This window comes from Hoplias malabaricus, chromosome 6 (assembly GCF_029633855.1).
Source record: "Hoplias malabaricus isolate fHopMal1 chromosome 6, fHopMal1.hap1, whole genome shotgun sequence".
Lineage (NCBI taxonomy): Eukaryota > Metazoa > Chordata > Actinopteri > Characiformes > Erythrinidae > Hoplias > Hoplias malabaricus.
Genome location: NC_089805.1, coordinates 42,530,178 through 42,553,397, shown reverse-complemented (window position 1 = coordinate 42,553,397; position 23,220 = coordinate 42,530,178). Strand labels below are relative to the sequence as shown.

Sequence of the window (23,220 nt, the reverse complement as noted above, 5' to 3'; positions counted from 1 at the left end):
ACCGTCTGTACTCCCCTGTAGATTTACAGCGCTCCAGATGACAGAAGTTGCTGAGAAGGTGGCGGGGCTTCCGAGGTACTACTGCCGCGCTGATTGGTTAACAGTGTGAATGATAATTAGGCAGGACTTTGCGATTGGTTTAAAGCGGCCAATGGCAAGCAAAGCGAATTCACAGATTACAGCTACATTGATACATGTACGTTTTAATAAACGAATCACAGATAAGTAACAAATAAATAATAACTTATTTATTTACTTTATTTATTAAAATAAGACTTTTATTTTATAATTTTATAGGAAATCACTTTAAACTAAAAGTGTGCAATAGTAAAAGAGGTGAGGAGCATTCCTACTGGACTCTTCAAGACTGGGATTAATATAACTACTCATAAATCTGGCTCTGTGGTCCAACAATGGCTTAGTGCAATCAGAATCGTTTTTGAAATTTTTTTTGTGTGACCAGTCAATGTAAATATGCTTTGTTGTATACAAAAGAAGACAAAACGTCACTTGAAATGAGATTAAAAATCCCTCATTCATTCATTGTCTGTAATGGTTATATCCAGTTCAGGGTCTCGGTGGGTCCAGAGCTTACCCAGAGTCACTGGGCGCAAGGTGGGGGACACCTCCTGGGGGGGCATCAGTCCTTCACAGGGCGACACACACACACATATTCACTCACATCTATGGACACTTTAAAGTTGCCAATCCACCTACCAACTTGTTTTTGAACCATGGGAGGAAACCCACACAGACACAGAGAGAACACACCACACTCCTCACAGACAGTCACCTGGAGGAAACCCACACAGACACAGAGAGAACACACCACACTCCTCACAGACAGTCACCCGGAGGAAACCCACACAGACACAGAGAGAACACACCACACTCCTCACAGACAGTCACCCGGAGGAAACCCACGCAGACACAGGGAGAACACACCACACTCCTCACAGACAGTCACCCGGAGGAAACCCACACAGACACAGAGAGAACACACCACACTCCTCATAGACAGTCACCCGGAGCAGGGATTATACCACCGTGCCGTCCGAGACTCCAAATTATGATTTAAATTTGAAACACAATAATAAAAAAAAGTATGCTGTTTTAATGAGTGTCCTTTATGTACGTTACATTCACCATCAAAGTAAGCTGTGAAAGATATAAACGATTGCAGACATGGATAAGCTGGGGTGACAACTCCTATGACACATTAAAAGATGATACACTAAACAATGAAATATAATCATCATATTCAAACCACGAAGAAAAAGGCATAGATTTGGGAATAAGAAACAGAAACGGACAGCTTTGAAGTTGTTAAGAATTTGAGAAACCATGATTCATTCCTTTTCCATGAGTGCAACATGTAAATAGCAGCATGCACTACACTGAAACCCAGCCAGGTGAACCAAAAGGTGGTCGTATAGTTTGTAAAACGGACGCTACTGAAATTGTGTGTTTGCTGTATAGTGTTGTCCATTGGAGGACAATCCTACAGCACTGGGCTCCTGCCCAGATCCAAATAACTCTCTAATTCAAAGCTCTTGTACACAAAGAAAAACACATAGTAACCACAACAAACAAGTAACAAATGTGTTAACTTTGAGCATAATGTCAGATATGAGAGCATTTTCAAACATTTTGTATTTTAACATTTGTCTAGTTCTCAGAAGTGTCCTCATGGCGTCATAGGAAAGAATTGTGTGTGTGTGTGTGTGTTTGTATACACACACACACACACACATATAAACACTGAATGAGTTGTGGATATCTGGCATAAAGGTTTTTGGAAAATTAAATTAATAACAGTTCATAAAACAGCTGTGCGAGAGCATGGATACAGGATAGTGCCTGAAAAGTTTGAAAACAAAAACTCCCACTCCCCTTATTGCACAAATCATTTTCTCATGCAACAGAAATAAATACAAGTGAAAACAGATTAAAACATCCTTTCAAACACCACAAACTTATTAACTAAGATATTAAACATCATCCTAAAGCTACAGAAACTCACTTCACTCAAAAAGTCCTGAGAGTACCCACAGCAAACACGTTTTATATTAGCACTTGGCATCACGACCTTGGGTTTGTACCAAAAAAAAAAAAAAACTGAGCTGAGGACTGAGCTCGCTGCTACAGAAGGCCTCGATCATGTCCTTACACTCATTATAACCAGGGGCACCGCTCGCGTTAAAAAAGAATACTTCACAATTTTACACAATCCTCTCACATGTAGCTAATGAGCCAAGACAAGTTTGGTGTCTGACGTTTGCTTCTCGAGTTCGCACTACAGCTAATGTGGCTAACAAGCATGGGAAGACTGTTCCTCACAAATTGGTGTAGTGCAAACTGCAGGCCCAAAGGCCCTGTCAAAGTAGCATTTTTGCATGGGTGTGTTAATATGATTGGAATTTCTCTGTGCAACGTTGGCAACCTTTCCTTGACCAACAGTGGAGGAAACTCTAAACGAAAATATCTAGGCACATCCTTTTAACTACTGGCTAGGAACGAGCAAACTAAAGAAAGGCTGCACGATGTTCGCTCAGTCAGAAGACCTTATCATCATCTTTATTTTTGTCATTTTACTGTTTATGCTGGGCAAGTAAGCCAGCTAACTGTTATGTTAGCCACTTGGATAAGCACAGCTGCTCATACAAGCCTCCAAACCAGTTATCTTCCGTTTTTACTACAACTCGGCTTGTAAGTATATACTCTTAAAAGTACACAGTTGTGTACCCTTTTGTTTGCCTTTCATAAGTTAGCCACCTCTCTAGCGGCAGACTTATTCGTTCCCAGTTTTCTGGCACCATCCTTCATCAGCTCCGCCTCAAACCGTGATACATGGTTATCAACAAACTGGGACAAAATAAAACAGTGTCAGAAACCTCATGAAGGTTTTTACGACAAGACTACGACGACTAGATGGTGGGGTATAAGTTACCATTAGACTTGTATCTGCAGCTGACCCCTGCAGACAAGGTTTCAATTCCACCCCCTGGGTAAGCACACAATTCTCCAACAATAAGAGTCCTTGAGCAAAACTCCTAAAGCTACTGCTGCCTCCCTCTGTAACATGAGAAAAACGTTCTAAATGTAAAATGCAGTGCAAGACTAAAGAATCCGACACCGAACACCAATAATGTCTTAGCAGATTGACTGCATTCATGGTTAGGATTAAAGCTTCTCAAATATTCAGACAAAGCATTTCTTCCAAAAAAAAAAGGCTGAGAGGTGCTTGCCCTAGTGTTCAGAGAGAGGCAAAAGCTCAAGGCTCAAAGAGCACAGAGTTTTCCAGAGTGAAGTCATAACAGAAGTTGGCCAGTTTTTCGTTGATGTCTCGAGGCAGGACGAACTCGGGGATGAGCGGCACGCCGGCCTGCATGGCGAGGATGTGTGGTGCCAAGGTGAACGGTATATCTCCTAGAAGCTCAGGAAGAACTGGTGCTGTTTCTGTGCTCTGCGGTGCTGCGGAGGCTTCGGCGGTCGGCACCACTGGACTGGACTGGACCGCATCTGTGGCTCTGCTTGGTCTGGCGCTTGAGTACTGTGTAAAAAAGAGAGAGCAGAAATGTAATATTTCAATAGCCATTAGGTTTGTTTTTCCAAAAGACAGAGCGCCAAGATGAATCAGATTTTCTTAAGCTAACGGCACAGATTAGCAATATTTCACTGATAATACCCAAAGCAGATGGTTAAAGCACGAGAAGCTTTTAAAATACTTTCAACAAAAACTGCTGTAGTGAGGGCTCTGGGGGTTTATGAGTTAACAAGTCCAAACCAATGTTGACTTGAACTTTATATTCATTCATTCATTCATTCATTATCTGTAACCCTTATCCAGTTCAGGGTCGCAGTGGGTCCAGAGCCTACCTGGAATCATTGGGCACAAGGCCGGAATACACCCTGGAGGGGGCGCCAGTCCTTCACAGGGCAACACACACACACTCACTCACACCTATGGACACTTTTGAGTCACCAATCCACCTACCAACGTGTGTTTTTGGACTGTGGGAGGAAACCGGAGCACCCGGAGGAAACCCACACTGACACAGAGAGAACACACCACACTCCTCACAGACAGTCACCCGGAGGAAACCCACACTGACACAGAGAGAACACACCACACTCCTCACAGACAGTCACCCGGAGGAAACCCACGCAGACACAGAGAGAACACACCACACTCCTCACAGACAGTCACCCGGAGGAAAACCACAAAGACACAGAGAGAACACACCACACTCCTCACAGACAGTCACCCGGAGGAAACCCACACAGACACAGGGAGAACACACCACACTCCTCACAGACAGTCACCCGGAGGAAACCCACACTGACACAGAGAGAACACACCTCACTCCTCACAGACAGTCACCCGGAGGAAACCCACGCAGAACCAGGGAGAACACACCACACTCCTCACAGACAGTCACCCGGAGGAAACCCACACAGACACAGAGAGAACACACCACACTCCTCACAGACAGTCACCCGGAGCGGGAATTGAACCCACAACCTCCAGGTCCCTGGAGCTGTGTGACCGTGCCGCTCTGAACTTTATATTTAAATGTGATTTTTATAGAGGAGACAGACACTGATATAAAGGTGTTCAAAGGTTCAAATGGTGAATTTAGCTCATATAATCCCATACTAAAGTATAAATGTCATACTGAAGCAATAGAACATGAGAGGGAGCTTCTTCTTCTGTATTAATATCAGTGTATACTCTCAAAGGAAACTGAGCAGTTCATTGGTGTAAAACATGATCTGAAGGTTATTTACTGGTGCTGCAGCATGTACAGAGCTGTTAGCAAAAGTATTAAGCGGAGTGATACTGGTTGTGTAAAAACGTGCTGTTATCTCAAATAACAGCACAATTAGAACCCTTCTCAACCAATCAGATTGTGTGGCCGGATCTAACTGTTGTGTAATATTCGCTGACTATCAGCACTGATAATACCAATACAGTCATATGACATTACCGATGCCTGTATGTAACCTGCATGTACACATCTACACATTTCAGAGTTCACGTGCGTTTTATTAGTGCAACAATGTTATTGTGTGTTTATATTGTACTTGTATAGTCACTACGGGGACCTACGTTTGTTCATGCATCTTTAAACCTGTGTTAATGTGAAGTGACGATAATAATGCATTAAACGGAACTATACCTTGTGAATTATGTTATTATTCGTAGTTTGCGAATCATCTCGTTTTATTTTTATTAGTTCTCTTCATTAAAAAGGCAGCTGGATTTGTAACTCACGCATATGGTGAGTTTTGCTGATAGACTAGTGATGATAAAATCGTGTTAAGATTATTAAGATTTGCCTGTGTTCATCTGTAAAGCTTAAACAGAGTGTCACAGCCATCTACGATTTGTTGAGAGATCATAACTGCAGGAAGAGTTCAACCACGCTATCAGCAAGATTTCTGAAGATTCCGATAATCGTGGGCCACTGAAATTTCTCTCAGCGTCAATACAACCGTATCTTATCTGATAGCCTAGCGCTGCTTTTAATACGAGACATGCTACGTTATATTTATCCAGCAATGAATTACAATATGAGAACGCTCTGTGGGATGTGATGCACATATCATGAGTGATTTCCACTGTCCGGTATGAGTCAGAAAGGCTTTAATACCTTTATCGCAGCATAGGCCTATGTTGTATAATTTAGTTCAGTTTAATGCCAGTTTTATTATTCTCAACCGTAGCCTTGTAATCACTGTGTGTAAAACAGGTGAGGAGTCCTACCACACGACTGAGGGTAGAGGATTTGTTTGAAGTGGATGAGGTTATGCTGCATCTACACAGCCCTGCAACATCCTAAGGAAGGAAGTGCCTGGGTGCTGTCCCTGACTTTAAAGATGTTTTATAACTCAACTATCAGCACAGGCAGGAACTGCGCAATACTATTCTTCAGATGCTTTCACCATGGAGTTATTCTGAATACAAGAAGCATTTTTTTAATCTGTTGCATTTACAGCACTCCACTGAAGCACTCAAGCTATTTATACAACAGAAAAACACTCAAGCAAAAGGCAAGAAGGCTCTATAATCAAGATTACTGCCCCTCAAAATGAGCGCAGGGGAAAATCGCACCAAAATAATGACAACATTATAGACATAATACGTTTAAAAGTTTGTGGACACGCGTTTTGTAGCAGCTGAAGTCCCAAATTAAGGTGCACTGCTTGCTGAAACAGAATGGGACACTCCTCTCCAGCAGCTGCATGATTCTACAGTCACCATGCTTAGTACTGTAGCTGGAGGGGTATGATCGAGGGGCATTTGGCTGTGGAGCAGTAGAACTGCCCTCTCTGGAGTGATGGATCTCTCTAATATCTTTGGGACAAGCTGTTTGGTGTTTGTTATCGGGAACGCAACACTCCCCTCCCCGATTTCCTTAGGCATTTTGGATGAACAGGTGTCTACAACCTTTCTGCAATATGCAAATTATGCAATGTCTAATATTCTTTATTAGGTCCAGATTGTTGTGCATCTTCACCATCTTTTTTTATAGCCAGATAAAATAAACCACAGCCCTCCTTACAGCAACAAACAGTCACCAAAAGAAGAGATTGAGAAATGATGTCCATCCCAGTCGTCCAGAGCAGCCATAGAAGAATTCAGCTCATTCCCAGTTGGTGTTCATTTAACTCAGTGGTTCTCAAACTTTTTCTAATCATTCCCCACCTCAGATGAAGAGGAATTTCAGAGTCCTGTCTGTCCCAAATAATTTGTAATAAAACACATACGCAAGTTTACAATTTTCAGATTTATTTACGTAACATCAACTTCTATCTCTACATCGGTAGCTTAGGCTGTGTCCCAAACAACACACTATGGAACTTTACACACTACAGAAACACTGCTAGTGGGTGGTGTATATATATTTTCATACTCTTCAGTGCAGCAGTGTGTGGTTTGGGACACGCCCAGAGACTAACGTTAACCTGTTGCATGTTTAGAGCTCTTTCTCACGCCCTGAACACAGCTGATATTAACATTCACTAACTCTCAGATCCTCCTCTGTTTCCCTAACAGTTAAATACAAGCCACTTTTATGACTGTAATTAACCGTCATTGTTATCTGTTGTGCTCTCGATACTGACCTCAAGCCCAGAGCTGGTCAACACTAACTTTATAAACCACACTCTGACGGTGAAGAGGAGGTGAAGCTGATGATTGGAGCAGCTTTATATTTGAACAGGCGCCTTAACGAAGACTTAAAGAAGACCCACGTTGTCTGATTCGCTGCCAAAAAACGTTAATTTCGGTGGCAGATTTTCAAAACAAAAGTTTGCGGAGGAATGAATGAATAAATAAATAAATAAATAAATAAATAAAAGCATATTTTGTTTCCAGGTAAGCTACATTTTTCTGGTCTCCTATCTAATGTTCTTTTAACATGTTTAAGAAACATTAATGAATCCATTGGGAGGCACGGTGGCACAGCAGGTTAGTGTCACAGACACACAGCTCCAGGGACCTGGAGGTTGCGGGTTCGATTCCCGCTCCGCGTGACTGTCTGTGAGGAGTGTGGTGTGTTCTCCCTGTGTCTGTGTGGGTTTCCTCCGGGTGACTGTCTGTGAGGAGTGTGGTGTGTTCTCCCTGTGTCTGCGTGGGTTTCCTCCGGGTGACTGTCTGTGAGGAGTGTGGTGTGTTCTCCCTGTGTCTGTGTGGGTTTCCTCCGGGTGACTGTCTGTGAGGAGTGTGGAGTGTTCTCCCTGTGTCTGTGTGGGTTTCCTCCGGGTGACTGTCTGTGAGGAGTGTGGTGTGTTCTCCCTGTGTCTGTGTGGGTTTCCTCCGGGTGACTGTCTGTGAGGAGTGTGGAGTGTTCTCCCTGTGTCTGTGTGGGTTTCCTCCGGGTGAATGTCTGTGAGGAGTGTGGTGTGTTCTCCCAGTCTGCGCGTGGGTTTCCTCCGGGTGACTGTCTGTGAGGAGCACCCGGAGGAAACCCACGCGCAGACTGGGAGAACACACCGACACCTCACAGACAGTCAGCCCAAAAATCACACGTTGGTAGATAAATTGGCGACTCAAAAGTGTCCGTAGGTGTGAATGTGTGTGTGTGTTACCCTGTGAAGGACTGACGCCCCCTCCGGGGTGTATTCCCGTCTTGTGCCCAATGATTTCAGGTAGGCTCTAGACCCACCGCGACCCTGAACTGGATAAGGGTTACAGATAATGAATGAATGAATGAATGAATAATGAATGCATTGGGAGTGGGTGCTTTTTACTGAGTAAGCTTTATTAGCAAAACAGAAAGGCATTAATAAAGACAGGCATAAAAATGCAAATTTTTTTCTGATTCCTTGCGTTCCACCTGCAATCTCACCCCACACTTTAAAAATTGCTGATTTAACATGACACAAATATCCCCATTACACAATGCTGCATGCCTGTTTACTCTGGAGACTTGTTTTAATGCTGTAAATGGATGTAGGTCCCCCTCCAGCACGTGAAACAAGGCCAATTAGAACAGCTCCTATTTCTCTGTATGGAATTAAGGTCAAATATAAACCCTAAATGAAGAAAAGGTGTTGCAGGAAACATGCATTTCTCTGCGAATAAAAGAGGCCAGGCTTGCCTTAGGTGGCCATCCGAGAACAATACGCATACCACCCTACCAGTCTACAGCTGTATGTATCCTTCTCAACAGGCGAACTGGGCCAAAGAAAAGAAAAAAAATACATCCTGTGGTGGGCTAGTCATGCTTACACAGCTTCAGCAATATACCAGTGCAGACGTTATGGCCTCATCTAGAACTTACAGTCTGCCACAACAGCTGCAAATGTGATGCTGTACAAACTGTAGGCAAATGATTCTTACCCTATAGAAACGTATGCAAAGATTATCCATACAACTTTGGGCAGATATCTGATATCTACTGTAAATGGCCCTTCTTCACTCTCTTTCATGTGCCAAACTGTATTTAGCTCTTCTCCTTTATTTCACCGTAATTTAATAATATGGCTTAATATTCTTAGTTCAACAATATAATAACAGAAGAAAGACCATAGGTAATTAAAGGCCATGCAGATGCACTATGACCAAAGGTTTGTGGACACCTGCTCATCCAGCGGTTCTTCTGAAATGAAGGGTTTTAATAGGGAGCGTTCCCCTTTGCTGCACTAACGGTGATTATTACCAGAGTGCCAGACCTGGAGAAAAAGGTCCTTTGTTTATACACAGGCCTTGTTTGGTAAATGGGGAAACAAACAAAATGTCTCGTTCTGAACTGGCTCAGGCTTTCTCTCTGTGCATCGACGGCTGAGCCATGGCCAAGAAGCAGCATCTGGAGGCATCTGAACAGTGGAGACAACTCTGAATGTTGAAAAGCATGAAAAGGGCTGAGGATGTTGTTGCATTCCTGCTATATAGGTGGGTAACACTGACTTATTTTTGCGGTTTCATATGTATTACTCATACTGAAAAGGCTATAAATATAAAAAGCAAGTTAAAAGCGAGTCTCAGTGGTGATTCAAACAGTGAATAAAAACTTACAGACAAGTTAAACTTCAGCCAAGTACAAACAACGGTTGGCTACTTTCTCAAACACAGCGTTCCGCCTTAAAAGACATGGAACTTATAAATGAACACAAATGTTTGAGGGGTGTTACTGTGAGAACAGTAGTTCCTCAGAATATTCTTTGTTGCCTTTAAGTGTCTCCACATGTCTAGAAATGGTTTACTCTACAATACAAGGTATTGGAAGGAGCTCCATCACCGCAGAGGACGATTCCACTTCTCGACACACCAATGACCTTAAGGTGGTGTGCAGTTGCACCAGAGCATATGTCCTGATCAACCTTTACACTTATTGTTAAGGTTCGTATTACTTGATTTATGGCTGAGGGTTACTGTATGAAAGTGTGATGTAGGTGAAGAGAATCTGGTAATGCTCTCTTTCTTTCGTTTTTGTTTTGCCACACACCTCCCACTGGTCTTCTTGTGGTAAACAGGGCATAGAGCATCTGTTATGCTTACTCAGAGCCCTGCTGCCAAGCAAGCAGATCTCAGCCACACACACACACACACACACACATACACACACACACACACCTAAACTGCAACATCGAGTCCATAATTAAATCCTTCTAATTTGCACAATGTTGGAGGCCTTGACAAAGCCCTGTAGTATAAAAGTCAAAGCCTGGTGACAGTGTGTCTTTCATTAGCCATATGGTGTGGGACAAGGGGCAGAGAAGAGCATAGCGAATGACAGCAGTTTGTGTTGAGCCCCGAGTTGAATCCAGCCACACAGCAGTGAGATTATATTATATGAGTCCTTGTGATTTCATTAATCTCTTATGATATTAATCTATTTCACCTGTGCTGCAGCTGTAATAAACAGTCACATGCTATTTCTATTTCATTTTTCACTTTGCTATGTTATTAATATCACGTTTAAGTTATGTTTCTGCCAGAGGATATAGCTTATAAAATGTAAGAACATAATGATAACATTAAAGTGTAGTTAAATGTAGAGAAAAAACACTTCCATTAGTTTTAGTTTTGCTGCTCTTTGCTAAATTCTTCATACTTTGCTTAATGTTCTTGTTATACTCTATGAGGGGCGGGCGATATGGCCCTAAAACAATATCAGGGTTTTTTTGGTGATAACCATATTATTGGCGATATGAAAAAAACACTGAATATAATTTTATTCATTTAAAGAACACACTATTGCAACAAAATAAATATTAATTATATTAAATTAATAATAGATTTAATTTCTTAATAATTTATTTTAGTACAAATCTAACAAATTAAAACATTCAGAAGAAACAACAAACAAATGTGTAAACATCTGCTTATTTTGTAAACAACCGTAACTTTCCAAGATTCTGACATTGTATAAAAAATATTTATTATACAGTGGAACTTCGGTTAATGACCACAATCCGTTCCAAAGTTGGTCGTAATCCGAAATGTTCGCTATCCGAAATTATTTTTCCCATAAGAATTAAAGGAAATATATATTAGTGAGTCCCCAGGGGCTGGCAATTATTTCTAAGTGTTAAAGGTGATATAGGTATGTTTTTTTTAAATGAGAACAGTTATAATACAGTTCATAAAGAGTTAAATAAACATACTAACATTAAAGAATCCGATACATGCATGCCCCGTTCAAACTTAGACCTTTACTACAGGTACCCTGCTACTAGTATCACTCTTAACCTTCTTTGGAGCCATGATTGAGGGCTAAATAAAGCACTTGAAATCACAAACGAAGTAACACAGAAGGAAGCAGAACGATAACGAACCGAACACAACTGTGTCTCGAGGCGAATGATGCTTGGTTTGAGATGAACGGACGCGCGGGGCTAACGCTATCTGTACGCAACCCGAAATTTTGTTCGCTAACCGGTACAAATTTTTGGTCGTAACCCGATTGGTTCACTAACCTAGGCGTTCGCTAACCGAGGTTCCACTGTATTTATAGTTAATATACAAACCACCTCCAAACGACTGAAGTCACACCTCTCACACCTTTCACAGAGCAAATTTCCACCGTACCCGTCGCTGTGCCTAACTGACTCACGTGATGAATGTAACCACGATATTATTATTTTTTTATCGTTTAAAAACACTTTGCGATATTATTGCACACAACACGATATGGCACAGCCCTACACTCTATGTTATGAATTTTTCTTTGATTATCAAAACTATGGCAGTGTTTTTCTGAATCTAAGTCTCTAGTAAATGTGCTGAAAGCAAAATACCCCAGAAACCACAACTTGTGTTGAATACATTTTGTATATTACACTCTTTCCTCAGTGACTGGAGAAATGTAGAGTAAACTCACCTTTGATGGTTGCACAATGACATTAGTGGATGGGTGTACAGTGTTTGTGAGCTGCATCTTTTGCCTCTGTTCCTCAGGAGTCTCCCCTGGAAAAGCAAGGGGACGCTGGTCAGAGCAGAGCAAAGACATTTTTTTAAGTGCCACCTCTGTGCTGATGAACCTCACCATTTTCAGTATCACAGTTCAAACAGTACACACCACAATAATGCTTAATGCCTACATATGAAAACATATTAGTATTAGTATTAGCAACTGTCATATTATTCAACAAAATATAACCTAAAAATGAAGCAGTTTGAAAATGGTTGAAGAATGACTTATTGGTCACTGAATACTTTATGAATTGCACACATAACAAGGCAAGATCCAGTTTGTTGTTGACTGTCTAAAGTTATACTGCAAGTGATCACTCTCTAAAACCAACATTCTTAAGAGAAATAGAGACCATTTTATGAACATTGTGTGCGCGCTCCTGACACTCAGGCTGTTCCAACTCTTAGATACTTCTGCTGCTACTGAGACACCTTAATCTCGCTGAATTTGGAGGCAGCATCAAACTGTTCCTCAGCCGCGAAGGCAATCCCAGGATGCAACACAAGCACAACTCCCATCTATTTCGCTCTTCCCCCAGAGCAAAAATCGTAATAAAAACAGGAAAACCAGACTCCACAGCGCAGAAACACCGAGGCAATGAAAGCCGCTGAGGTAAGTAAAGTGGGAGGGAAGAAGCCGTGATGCAATTGCTCTCCAACTACAGGGTCTCAATCTGCCTCATGAGGACAGACAACCGTTAGAACGCAGCCGACTTTAACCGCTGTCTATGTAGTCAGTGCCTACTTGGGCAGCCCTCTAAGACCTATAATGTGTATCTCAATCCATGTCTTCAGCACACGGCAAACCAACTGTACGATTGGATTACCTCTGTCCTGCACTTCTCGGTGTTTTTCAATACTTCGGGTGAATTAGAGCAAGGGAAACATTGACGTTTCCAGACCAGGGAGAACTACAGAACTTGGTTTATTTGAGTTTATCGTCCCTTTCAGCTGCAGTAATTAAACATTTCTGCTGGATGTTGTTAGTGGGCTGAGACTTGCCAAATCTGATGCCATTCACAAGAGCGGTTTTATTTTCTCCTTCTGCAACCAGGTCAACAGTGCGGATTATCTTGTGCTTAACAAATGGCAATCTGATCACATTAATGGATTACGAAGCATTAGTTCTCCTGGGTACAACCAGGGTTACAAACACAATTCAATCTGGAGGATAATAGGAAACAGCAGCAATTCCTCATCGCCCATCAGAATGTTCCCATTCCTCCAGCACAGTTCTGTCAGAGGAAAGGTAAACTACACAACCACCATGTTCACACAATGCTCTGGAGGCTTTAATATATCTCATATAAAGTCACCTGGAAGTCCTCTCTTACAATGAAGTAAGAGACTTTAACCCAATAGTGCTCTTCTGTATTTACAGACATGGCTTACTCTCTTCAGCTCCAGACCACTTCTCTCAGCTGATGATTAATTGCTGCAAAGATTTTCCCAGGCACACGTTATCGTTCTGGGGCTCCACACATGGTGACTCAACCCACTGCCCAATTATCTGTGGCGAGGTTTTGTTCACCACAACACCTAACAACCAATAACTGCACTCTCTGGTGTCCACGGTGGCAAACCTGGAGCAAAAAAGCTCCATGGATGAGCCACAGGACCCAAGTGCCTTCCATAAACAGCAGCAAAGGGATCTAATGATGTCCCAGACCACAGCGCTCCAGGATTAGAGGCTCATTTCCTCAAAATCATGTCAGGATGGAGCACACAATGCAAGGTGTGGCAAAAAAATATTCAAGTCACTTTTAAAAACTCCACACACTTTTAAAAACTCCAAAGCCAAATACATGAGCTGGTGTTGAGGGCTGGATTGTTGATAATATCTCGAATAAACAAATACATACACGGTTATATAAACACATACATTGATAAATGATTACTTCTTTTCAAAGTGTATGCTCAATTAATTAAATGTAAAATAAATGAATGAAAATAATAATAATAATACTTATAAAGAATATTCATTAACTCATTTCCAATTTCAAAGTTGGAAACAGCGTTTTTTTTTTTCAAAATGACTTTTCAGGATGAAATGGGAAATGATTCTTGTAAATCCTCATCCTCTGATTATTAAAGGCTAAGCACCAGCTCTATGAAAGTGTCAAACAAATAAATACAGTGGAGTTTGAGTTCCTAACTTGTGTTTATTGATCGTCAGAAAACATGTTATTTCTTACTAATTGAAGGAATAAGGTTTAAAAGACCGTTGGTCCCCCCCCCCCCCCCCCCAACGGTGTTGAGAAACTCTAATAGGCGTCTTGCCTGTGACGTAGATGGTGGACAACAACTCTAGAAGTTGCACTTAATTTAATGCAAAATGACGAAAAGGTGTGTTGTTTTTGTCTGCAATCATTCAATGTACAGTGGGACATCTGTGAACAAATGGCCCAAAGATCCCAAAATATCCAGAAAATGGACTAAATTTGTCAACTTTAAACGGGCACTTTGGAAAGGACCATCCGCTCACTCCGTTATCTGTAGCTCATTTCACTGGCGCTTTTCCAACAATATGGGCATGTAAGGACACCAACGAAAGGTGTTCAAGAGCCTCTGTAACATGGAGGTAAACAGGGTAAGGACACTCACTTCGCCTGTTTTAGTTGGTGTTAGTTAACGTTAGCTTGACTCGCTAAACTCGGTGGCTCAGATTATACGCGGCTACGTAGCTGCATTACGGAGGTTTATAGTGTCGGATGAATTCGAGTTCGACTTCGATCACATTTACAAGAATAACGGTACCTCTACATTTGAGTTTAGCTTATTGCTAGGCTATTGTCATGAATAATGTTGGTTATTTAGCTAGATACTGTCATAACCGTCGGTCATAACGGTGTTTTACCGCGCCGTTGTTCAGCTGTTGTCCACCAGTGACGTCACGGTCGCTTTCAAGAATTTCCGTAGCGAACTCGGGTTTTTCCGTCAATTTAATAAAATTGTCAGTTTTAAAGCAAATTAAGCTGCTATTTTCATTTTAATTCATACTTATATCTGTCAGTAACTACAATAATGTGAAATATTCATGGAGGTGCATTAAGTGGTGCTTAGCCTTTAAACAGCACTAAACAAAGGAGCGTGTTACGTTTGACTAGTACCTCCATTCAAACTAGAATCCAGGAAGTATTATGGGAACACATTCTATATGCAAGTAAACCGAGTAACCAAACCTCTTCTCTCTTATCAGTGATCTGATTTGGCTTCTTAGATAATCACATTAATGTTAATAACAACACTGTCTTGTTACAGATGTCTGAGTGCTTATAAATGAACAGGGCCTTTTTTTCTTTTGTTTCCTTTAACAAGGAAAGCAACTGTGTGATTAATACATAGAAAGAATAACAGTTTTTTTGGTTTAAACCTGAATAGTAAGATGTTAGATAACATTGTTTACACGTCTTGTTCACATGGGCCTGGCTAGGTGTGCATAGTAATGCGTACATAGCAACACGAGCTATTTACATAAACAGTCAGTTGGGTCTCTGTTGGAAACAGTCAATTTTGCCTCAAGCTAATCCAAAATAAACGTCATAACTTTATCAAGACACATAAAACTTCATACAAGATTGATATATGCCTAGAGTTCTTACACTGGGGCTTCCTTCGTTATTAATATGATAATGAAATCACTCCGTGTCCTGCAGTACTTTACAAATCGCAGGTATTTTTTTCAGTAATGCAAAGTTAACAGCAAAGAAGGTTCTAACTCAAAGAGAACGGTATCTGCTGTGTCGATAAATAATGCAATGTAAAGTAAGTCCAGCCTATATTCTCGTCTTTGCATCCTGTCAGCACTTTCAACACAGCCTCGTCTCAGGCCTTAACCACAGAAGACCCAGCAACTGTGTGTCTGTCTGACTTCTTGTGCTGACGTTCGTGCTCTACACAGAGCAGAATTATATAGGGCCAAGACTGCATACTATTTCCTTCCAGTCAGGACACCTACAGATTTTGAAGTGCTAACCAGGAACAGGGTCAAAAATCCAGCTTGGGTCACTGAGCTAATCCACTTAACCCTACGCAGACTGCGTGTAGAGCAGTGGATCATCCAGAGAAATCTCTCTGAACCTTTCCAAATGACACCTCGCTACACCATGGTCCTGAGCACGTACACTTAGCCAGTCAAACACAGACTACCTCAAATGAAAGGAAAAGCATGGCTGTGCTCAGGGATGTGACTCAGATTCACAGTAATCACTCAAAACTGTATTTTGGAAATACAGTCACTGCTTGACCAGCTTCTAAATCCTCAAATTCACTTTATAATCTGAGAGTAGAGATTTTCACTGTTAGAAAAAAGTACACACTTTACAGTGTGTAAAGGTAAAACATTTTCGTTAAATTTACATTTTAAAGGAAGTAGGTTTTTATCATGTGCCAATTGCCATTTTAATATTATACAACATTCAATCATTCATTGTCTGTAACCCTTGTCCAGTTCAGGATCACGGTGGGTCCAGAGCCTGCCCAGAATCACTGGGCAAAATGCAGGAACACACCCTGGAGGGGGCACCAGTCCTTCACAGGGAGACACACTCACACACTCACAATTATGGACACTTTTGAGTCACCGATCCAGCTATCAACGTGTGTTTTTGGACCGTGGGAGAAAACCGGAGCACCACACGGACACAGGGAGAACACACCACACTCCTCACAGACAGTGACCCGGAGGAAACCCACGCAGACACAGGGAGAACACACCACACTCCTCACAGACAGTGACCCGGAGGAAACCCACGCAGACACAGGGAGAACACACCACACTCCTCACAGACAGTCACCCGGAGGAAACCCACGCAGACACAGGGAGAACACACCACACTCCTCACAGACAGTCACCCGGAGGAAACCCACGCAGACACAGCGAGAACACACCACACTCCTCACAGACAGTCACCCGGAGGAAACCCACGCAGACACAGGGAGAACACACCACACTCCTCACAGACAGTCACCCGGAGGAAACCCACGCAGACACAGGGCAAACACACCAACTCCTCACAGACAGTCACCCGGAGGAAACCCACGCAGACACAGCGAGAACACACCACACTCCTCACAGACAGTCACCCGGAGGAAACCCACGCAGACACAGGGAGAACACTCCACACTCCTCACAGACAATTACCCGGAGGAAACCCACGCAGACACAGGGAGAACACACCACACACCTCACAGACAGTCACCCGGAGGAAACCCACTCAGACACAGGGAGAACACACCACACTCCTCACAGACAGTCACCCGGAGGAAACCCACGCAGACACAGGGAGAACACACCACACTCCTCACAGACAGTGACCCGGAGGAAACCCACGCAGACACAGGGAGAACACACCACACTCCTCACAGACAGTCACCCGGAGGAAACCCACGCAGACACAGGGAGAACACACCACACTCCTCACAGACATTCACCCGGAGGAAACCCACGCAGACACAGCGAGAACACACCACACTCCTCACAGACAGTCACCCGGAGGAAACCCACGCAGACACAGGGAGAACACACCACACTCCTCACAGACAGTCACCCGGAGGAAACCCACGCAGACACAGGGCAAACACACCAACTCCTCACAGACAGTCACCCGGAGGAAACCCACGCAGACACAGCGAGAACACACCACACTCCTCACAGACAGTCACCCGGAGGAAACCCACGCAGACACAGGGCAAACACACCAACTCCTCACAGACAGTCACCCGGAGGAAACCCACGCAGACACAGCGAGAACACACCACACTCCTCACAGACAGTCACCCGGAGGAAACCCACGCAGACACAGGGAGAACACTCCACACTCCTCACAGACAATTACCCGGAGGAAACCCACGCAGACACAGGGAGAACACACCACACTCCTCACAGACAGTCACCCGGAGGAAACCCACTCAGACACAGGGAGAACACACCACACTCCTCACAGACAGTCACCCGGAGGAAACCCACGCAGACACAGGGAGAACACACCACACTCCTCACAGACAGTCACCCGGAGGAAACCCACGCAGACACAGCGAGAACACACCACACTCCTCACAGACAGTCACCCGGAGGAAACCCACGCAGACACAGGGAGAACACCCCACACTCCTCACAGACAATTACCCGGAGGAAACCCACGCAGACACAGGGAGAACACACCACACTCCTCACAGACACGAAGCGGGACTCGAACCCACAACCTCCAGGTCCCTGGAGCTGTGTGACAGCGACACTAACTGCTGCGCCACCGCACGTATTATACAACATAAAATGACAAGAGTGTGGGAGAATGTTCATTATATAATTCATTTATTCACCCATCTTCCGCAACTACTTCATGATCAGGGACGTTGTGAGACCAGAATCTACACGGGCTCATTAGGGGCAAGGCAGGAACAAGCCTAGGACAAGGTGTGTGTCCATCACAGTGTTTGGGATGAGAGCAAATTAAAAACTGCAACTGCTACCCAAGTAAAGATAAAGGAATCACCGATAACATTCTTTCTCAACGTGTAGTGTAGTTCAGTAAGACTATGACTGAGGTTAAACCACTAATATATTACTTTATATTAATTTCAAATAAATTTTAAAGCACAAGTGCAATGTTAAAGCCAGCCGTATTAGCAGGCATTTTATTTCCAGCTTACATTATCAACCACGTTGCCACGAATTTTTTTAAGAGGGAACATTTCATCTAATAAAACTAAGCTCACAAACTGCCCAAAGATGAGCTAAACCAATGAGAAGCAACCAAACACCCAAGTGCTGTGACATCGCAAACCACATCTCACTGTTGGTCTGGCACACTATGCTCAGATTCCATGCCTCTAGTCAGAGAAAGTGGATATTCCTGCCTTCTTGGACCTCAATTAACAGAAACCACTCACAACTTAAATTACATCCACAATATTGGCCTTAAAAAAAAAAAGGCTCCATGCCCCAAATCATTTACCCCTTAGTTAAGAGAGAAAGAGTGTGAAGACCCAAATGAAACCTCAGAAGAGACACAGCTCATGCTCATGAGTGTTTGCAGGAGTCATTGCTCTTCAAAGCGACAGCTGCCATCCTGTAGGTTACAAACGACAGTAGGGTGAAAGTCATAAAAGATTTTGCAATGATTACAGAATATAGAAAGTCAAACGTTGCACAATGTATGCTGTGTTTACACTGGTCTGATACGACAATGAACCTAGCTTGTTTAAAGGTGTTACAAGGGCGTTCTTTAATAACTTAATTAGTTTTAACAAATATTTACTTAAGCCAATATTTAACACCCGACATCCAGAGCATCTGTGATTGGTCAGGATAATCACAGCTCACAATAAAAACGTCTGTGATTGGTCAGAGACTCATTTGCACACTACAAACGTCTGCAAGGGCTAAAGCCACAATGACACCGTGCAGCCTTTCTGCTTTTATTAAACTGACGGAAAAACCCGAGCTCCCCACGGAAATTATTGAACGCGACCGTGACGTCACTGGTGGACAACGGCTGAACAACGCCGCGGTAAAACACCGTTATGACGGACTGTTATGACAGTATCTAGCTAAATAACCAACATTATTCATGACAATAGCCGAGCAATAAGCTAAACTCAAATGTAGAGGTACCGTTATTCTTGTAAATGTGATCGAAGTCGAACTCGAATTCATCCGACACTATAAACCTCCGTAATGCAGCTACGTAGCCGAGTATAATCTGAGCCACCGAGTTTAGCGAGTCAAGCTAACGTTAACTAACACCAACTAAAACAGGCGAAGTGAGTGTCCTTACCCTGTTTACCTCCATGTTACAGAGGCTCTTGAACACCTTTCGTTGGTGTCCTTACATGCCCATATTGTTGGAAAAGCGCCAGTGAAATGAGCTACAGATAACGGAGTGAGCGGATGGTCCTTTCCAAAGTGCCCGTTTAAAGTTGACAAATTTAGTCCATTTTCTGGATATTTGGGGATTTTTGGGCCATTTGTGCACAGATGTCCCACTGTACATTGAATGATTGCAGCCAAAAACAACACACCTTTTCGTCATTCTGCATTAAATTAAGTGCAGCTTCTAGAGTGTTGTCCACCATCTACGTCACAGGCAAGACGCCTATTAGAGTTTCCCAACACCGTTGGGGGGGGGGGGGGGGGGGGGGGGGGACTAACGGTCTTTTAAACCTTATTCCTTCAATTAGTAAAAAATAACATGTTTTCTGACTCTCAATAAACACAAGTTAGGAACTCAAACTCCACTGTATTTATTTGTTTGACACTTTCATATCGCTGGTGCTTAGCCTTTAAACTCTCTCCCCTCCCAGGTGCTCGAGTCAAGCCTGTTCACAACATCAATCCAGAGCTGAACGTAATCTGAGATTGAGAAACGCTGGCGATTCAGTGACCTCCAACAGACACGTGTCTAGCAGTTTTTGGATGGATTTCACTGTGGACAACCCCCTAAATAACAAGGTCTAGGTGGAATGGAGAACCACAAGGAAAACTTTATTCCAGACATTCACTCCCTCCCTCCATCCTCTTCATATTCCTGCCCTCTACCTTAACATCGCTCTCCTTTCACAGCAGGAGATCTGGAATCTGCTTGCCTCTCTGAGCCTGCACTCATCTTAACTGTCATTTTGTGGCAAATTAAACCCAGTTGAAATACACATTTGGGTCTGACCTAAATACCATCAACCTGTTATTTAACAGCTAATGAAGGTACAGCAGTTTTATTAACATTTAATTTAACTTTTACACAGATTCAGCTCTGCAGGAGCAACGTGAAGTCCAACATTGTGCAAATAAGCAGCAAGTCGTAAACGCAGAAACGTTATGTGGGACAAAGGGTACTACATTTGGTATGTTTCAGTCTGAATGTATGGCATCGGCTGTATCCACCAGGTCAGCTGATCAGTGGTCCAGTCTTTCTCAACGAGACAGATCACGTCTAGATGCTAGACCAGAAAGTATAGTCCCGCTAGACACGGTGTAATTTAGGCCAAGATTGGGTTTAATCTGTCTCTGGAAAAACATGGCCCAAAATTCCTGTGGGCAAAGTTAGTATGTTGCCTTCATGTGGGAGAAATCTGCTGTGGGAGAAAGAGTCCACAGCTTCAGCCAAAAGACACAAGCAGACCCCCGGCCAGAGCCAGTCGGGTCTGAAGCCGCAGAATGAGAAGTAAATTATGCCACACTTTTAGCGCAGAGGGGGCTGAGGAACTTGGATGCTTGACCCCTATATCAATATTTTCATTATTCGGAGCTTCAAGGAAAATAAGGTGAGCTTCACTTTTACTCCAGGAGGCTCTGGTCTGAAGGTTTAAAACACTGCTGTATTTACAGTACTCCACACACAGGGACCCTCCAGACCCTGAAGGAAATGTGAGAGTTCAGCACCAGTCTATAAAGGAAATGAGGTGAAGGACAACATGCAATAATAGACGTGGAGGAGGAACGGGCTCTCCGAGTGCAAGCACTGAGAAAAATCTGAAAGTTAAAGATCTGATTTCATTTCCAGCATTCGATTACAACAACGGGCTGTGGATTTTCCACTGAATCACAAAGCACTGCTGTATTGCCCTCTAATGGCAGGTCTGTATTACAGAGGTAACACTGTAAACCCGAGGGAGGATCTGCCCTGAAAAGCCCTGAAACTTGTTGATTTTTTGTGGCCATTTTTCCTCAGACGACTTCACAAACCTGTCACAAAATGCCAGCTCTACGCTACAAATACGTGTACTCCAACTGTGAAGAGCTGAGTGTCCCTGACTCCGATTAGACTTTCATTTTCATCATCGCGCTTTCCTCGTGTGGATCATGTGCTCCGTCCGTGTTACTGCTGTCATTCTGTGTTGGGTAATTCACATACACACTTCCTTGACTTCTCCAACACTTCATCTGACGCAGGTTTATTGTGAACCCACAGGATCACTTCCAGCTCAGATGTGAGGGAGTGAGTAGGAAACAAAGAGCTTGATAGAATTTTAAAAACCACTTTAAACTTAATACTCACTTTGATAAGCACATATCCAGAGTACAGACTGTAGCATTTTAATATAAGAACAGATCATTGTCTTCTTGTAGCTTTACATTTGTAAAGACATTGTAGCTACTAAATGGCGGCGTACTTTCCTTGTGTGTGTGTGTGTGTGTGTGTGGACATATAAGACGTTTATAGTGTACAAATGTAAGTCATTTTATTTTCGCCATTTTTCATATTAAATTTACTTCCTTAAAGAACTTAGAGTTGTTATATCACAGTAACAACAACATGTTGATGAAGTATTGGGTTCTTTTCCCATTACAGCTGTTGAACTGTAAGGAGTCGTTGGTCTGTATCACTGCCGCTTGATATGGAGCACCTTGGTCCATGATGTCTAAATAGAGCTGGCTGTGCTGGATCTGAGGTCTCCAAGGTGGTAGATCTCCAGAAGTAGGATTGGGCAGCTCTGGATCATGAAGGCTCCACTGCTATCAGTTGCCGTCAACGCACCTACCACCTTCTGACACAGAGGCTGTGGGGCTCTACCCGTGGCTACAGTGTGCTCAACTGGGCTGTATGCTGTGGTCATGCTGTCTCTTCTAAGTGGGTACAATTGAGCACAAACACACACACACCTGTGGACAGCTTCACACACTGGTCTAACGGCGTTCCCCGTCAACAAGCCCAAACTCACCGATGATGACAAATCCATCTGTCTCTTTTTCGGTGGGAGACTTCTTTGTAGAGTCTTTCCGAAACCCGAAGAAACTCAACATCTTGCTAAAAAATATATAATATATAAAGAGGAATTTAATTACAGGTTTACGGCAAACTTTTAAAAATCTCTTTTAAAACTTTAAAACAGCGCTGAAATGAGTTTAACAACGTTACTGTAATATGTTCCAGAAAATTACAGGCATCATACTTTTATTGTTCTTTAATCTTCGAGGTGTAGTTTTCGAACTAATCCGTTCCACCTTAAATGATTCCGCTCTTATATGTCAACTGCCGCCCCATTTAAGGTGGACCGGAAAACTCGAGAGAGAATTGAACTCCGTATGTACTCACCGCGACGGCTCCTCGCAGAGTCACTGGGAATAACAGCGACAGGAGCTTGGGCCGAAGGAGATATTTCTCTACAGCGCTGTTACTGTCTCTCCGCCCGCGTCTAACGAGGTTTGACCTCAATATTTCACAATTTTCCAAAAAAAAAAAAAGGGAGCTCGGAAAGTTCCTGAAGTATCTTTGTTTACGTTCGGAGCTTTCGGCTTCACCGCATTCACCGTCCGACCAGAAACAACAGAAACAAGCCTCACAGCCCGCCGCTCC

The 23,220-nt window shown here is 43.0% G+C and overlaps 1 protein-coding gene across 1 annotated transcript; it reads right to left on the bottom strand.

The window, feature by feature from the left end:
* Positions 1-299: 299 nt before the first annotated feature.
* Positions 300-23,185, bottom strand: umad1 (UBAP1-MVB12-associated (UMA) domain containing 1). The gene is made up of 4 exons (XM_066675103.1): positions 22,960-23,185; positions 22,586-22,671; positions 11,835-11,920; positions 300-3,553 (listed from the first exon to the last, which is right to left on the bottom strand). The coding sequence occupies exons 2-4, from the start codon at positions 22,665-22,667 to the stop codon at positions 3,275-3,277; spliced, it is 447 nt and encodes a 148-aa protein (XP_066531200.1). The 5' UTR covers positions 22,668-22,671; positions 22,960-23,185; the 3' UTR covers positions 300-3,274.
* Positions 23,186-23,220: the final 35 nt, after the last annotated feature.

Coding starts and splice junctions, on each gene's coding strand:
- umad1 (XM_066675103.1), bottom strand. CDS start 22,667: ATGTTGAGTTTCTTCGGGTTTCGGAAAGACTCTACAAAGAAGTCTCCC. Junction 11,921..22,585: donor AGATGGATTTGTCATCATCG/GTGAGTTTGGGC, acceptor TTGCTTTTCCAG/GGGAGACTCCTGAGGAACAG. Junction 3,554..11,834: donor TCATTGTGCAACCATCAAAG/GTGAGTTTACTC, acceptor TTTTTTACACAG/TACTCAAGCGCCAGACCAAG.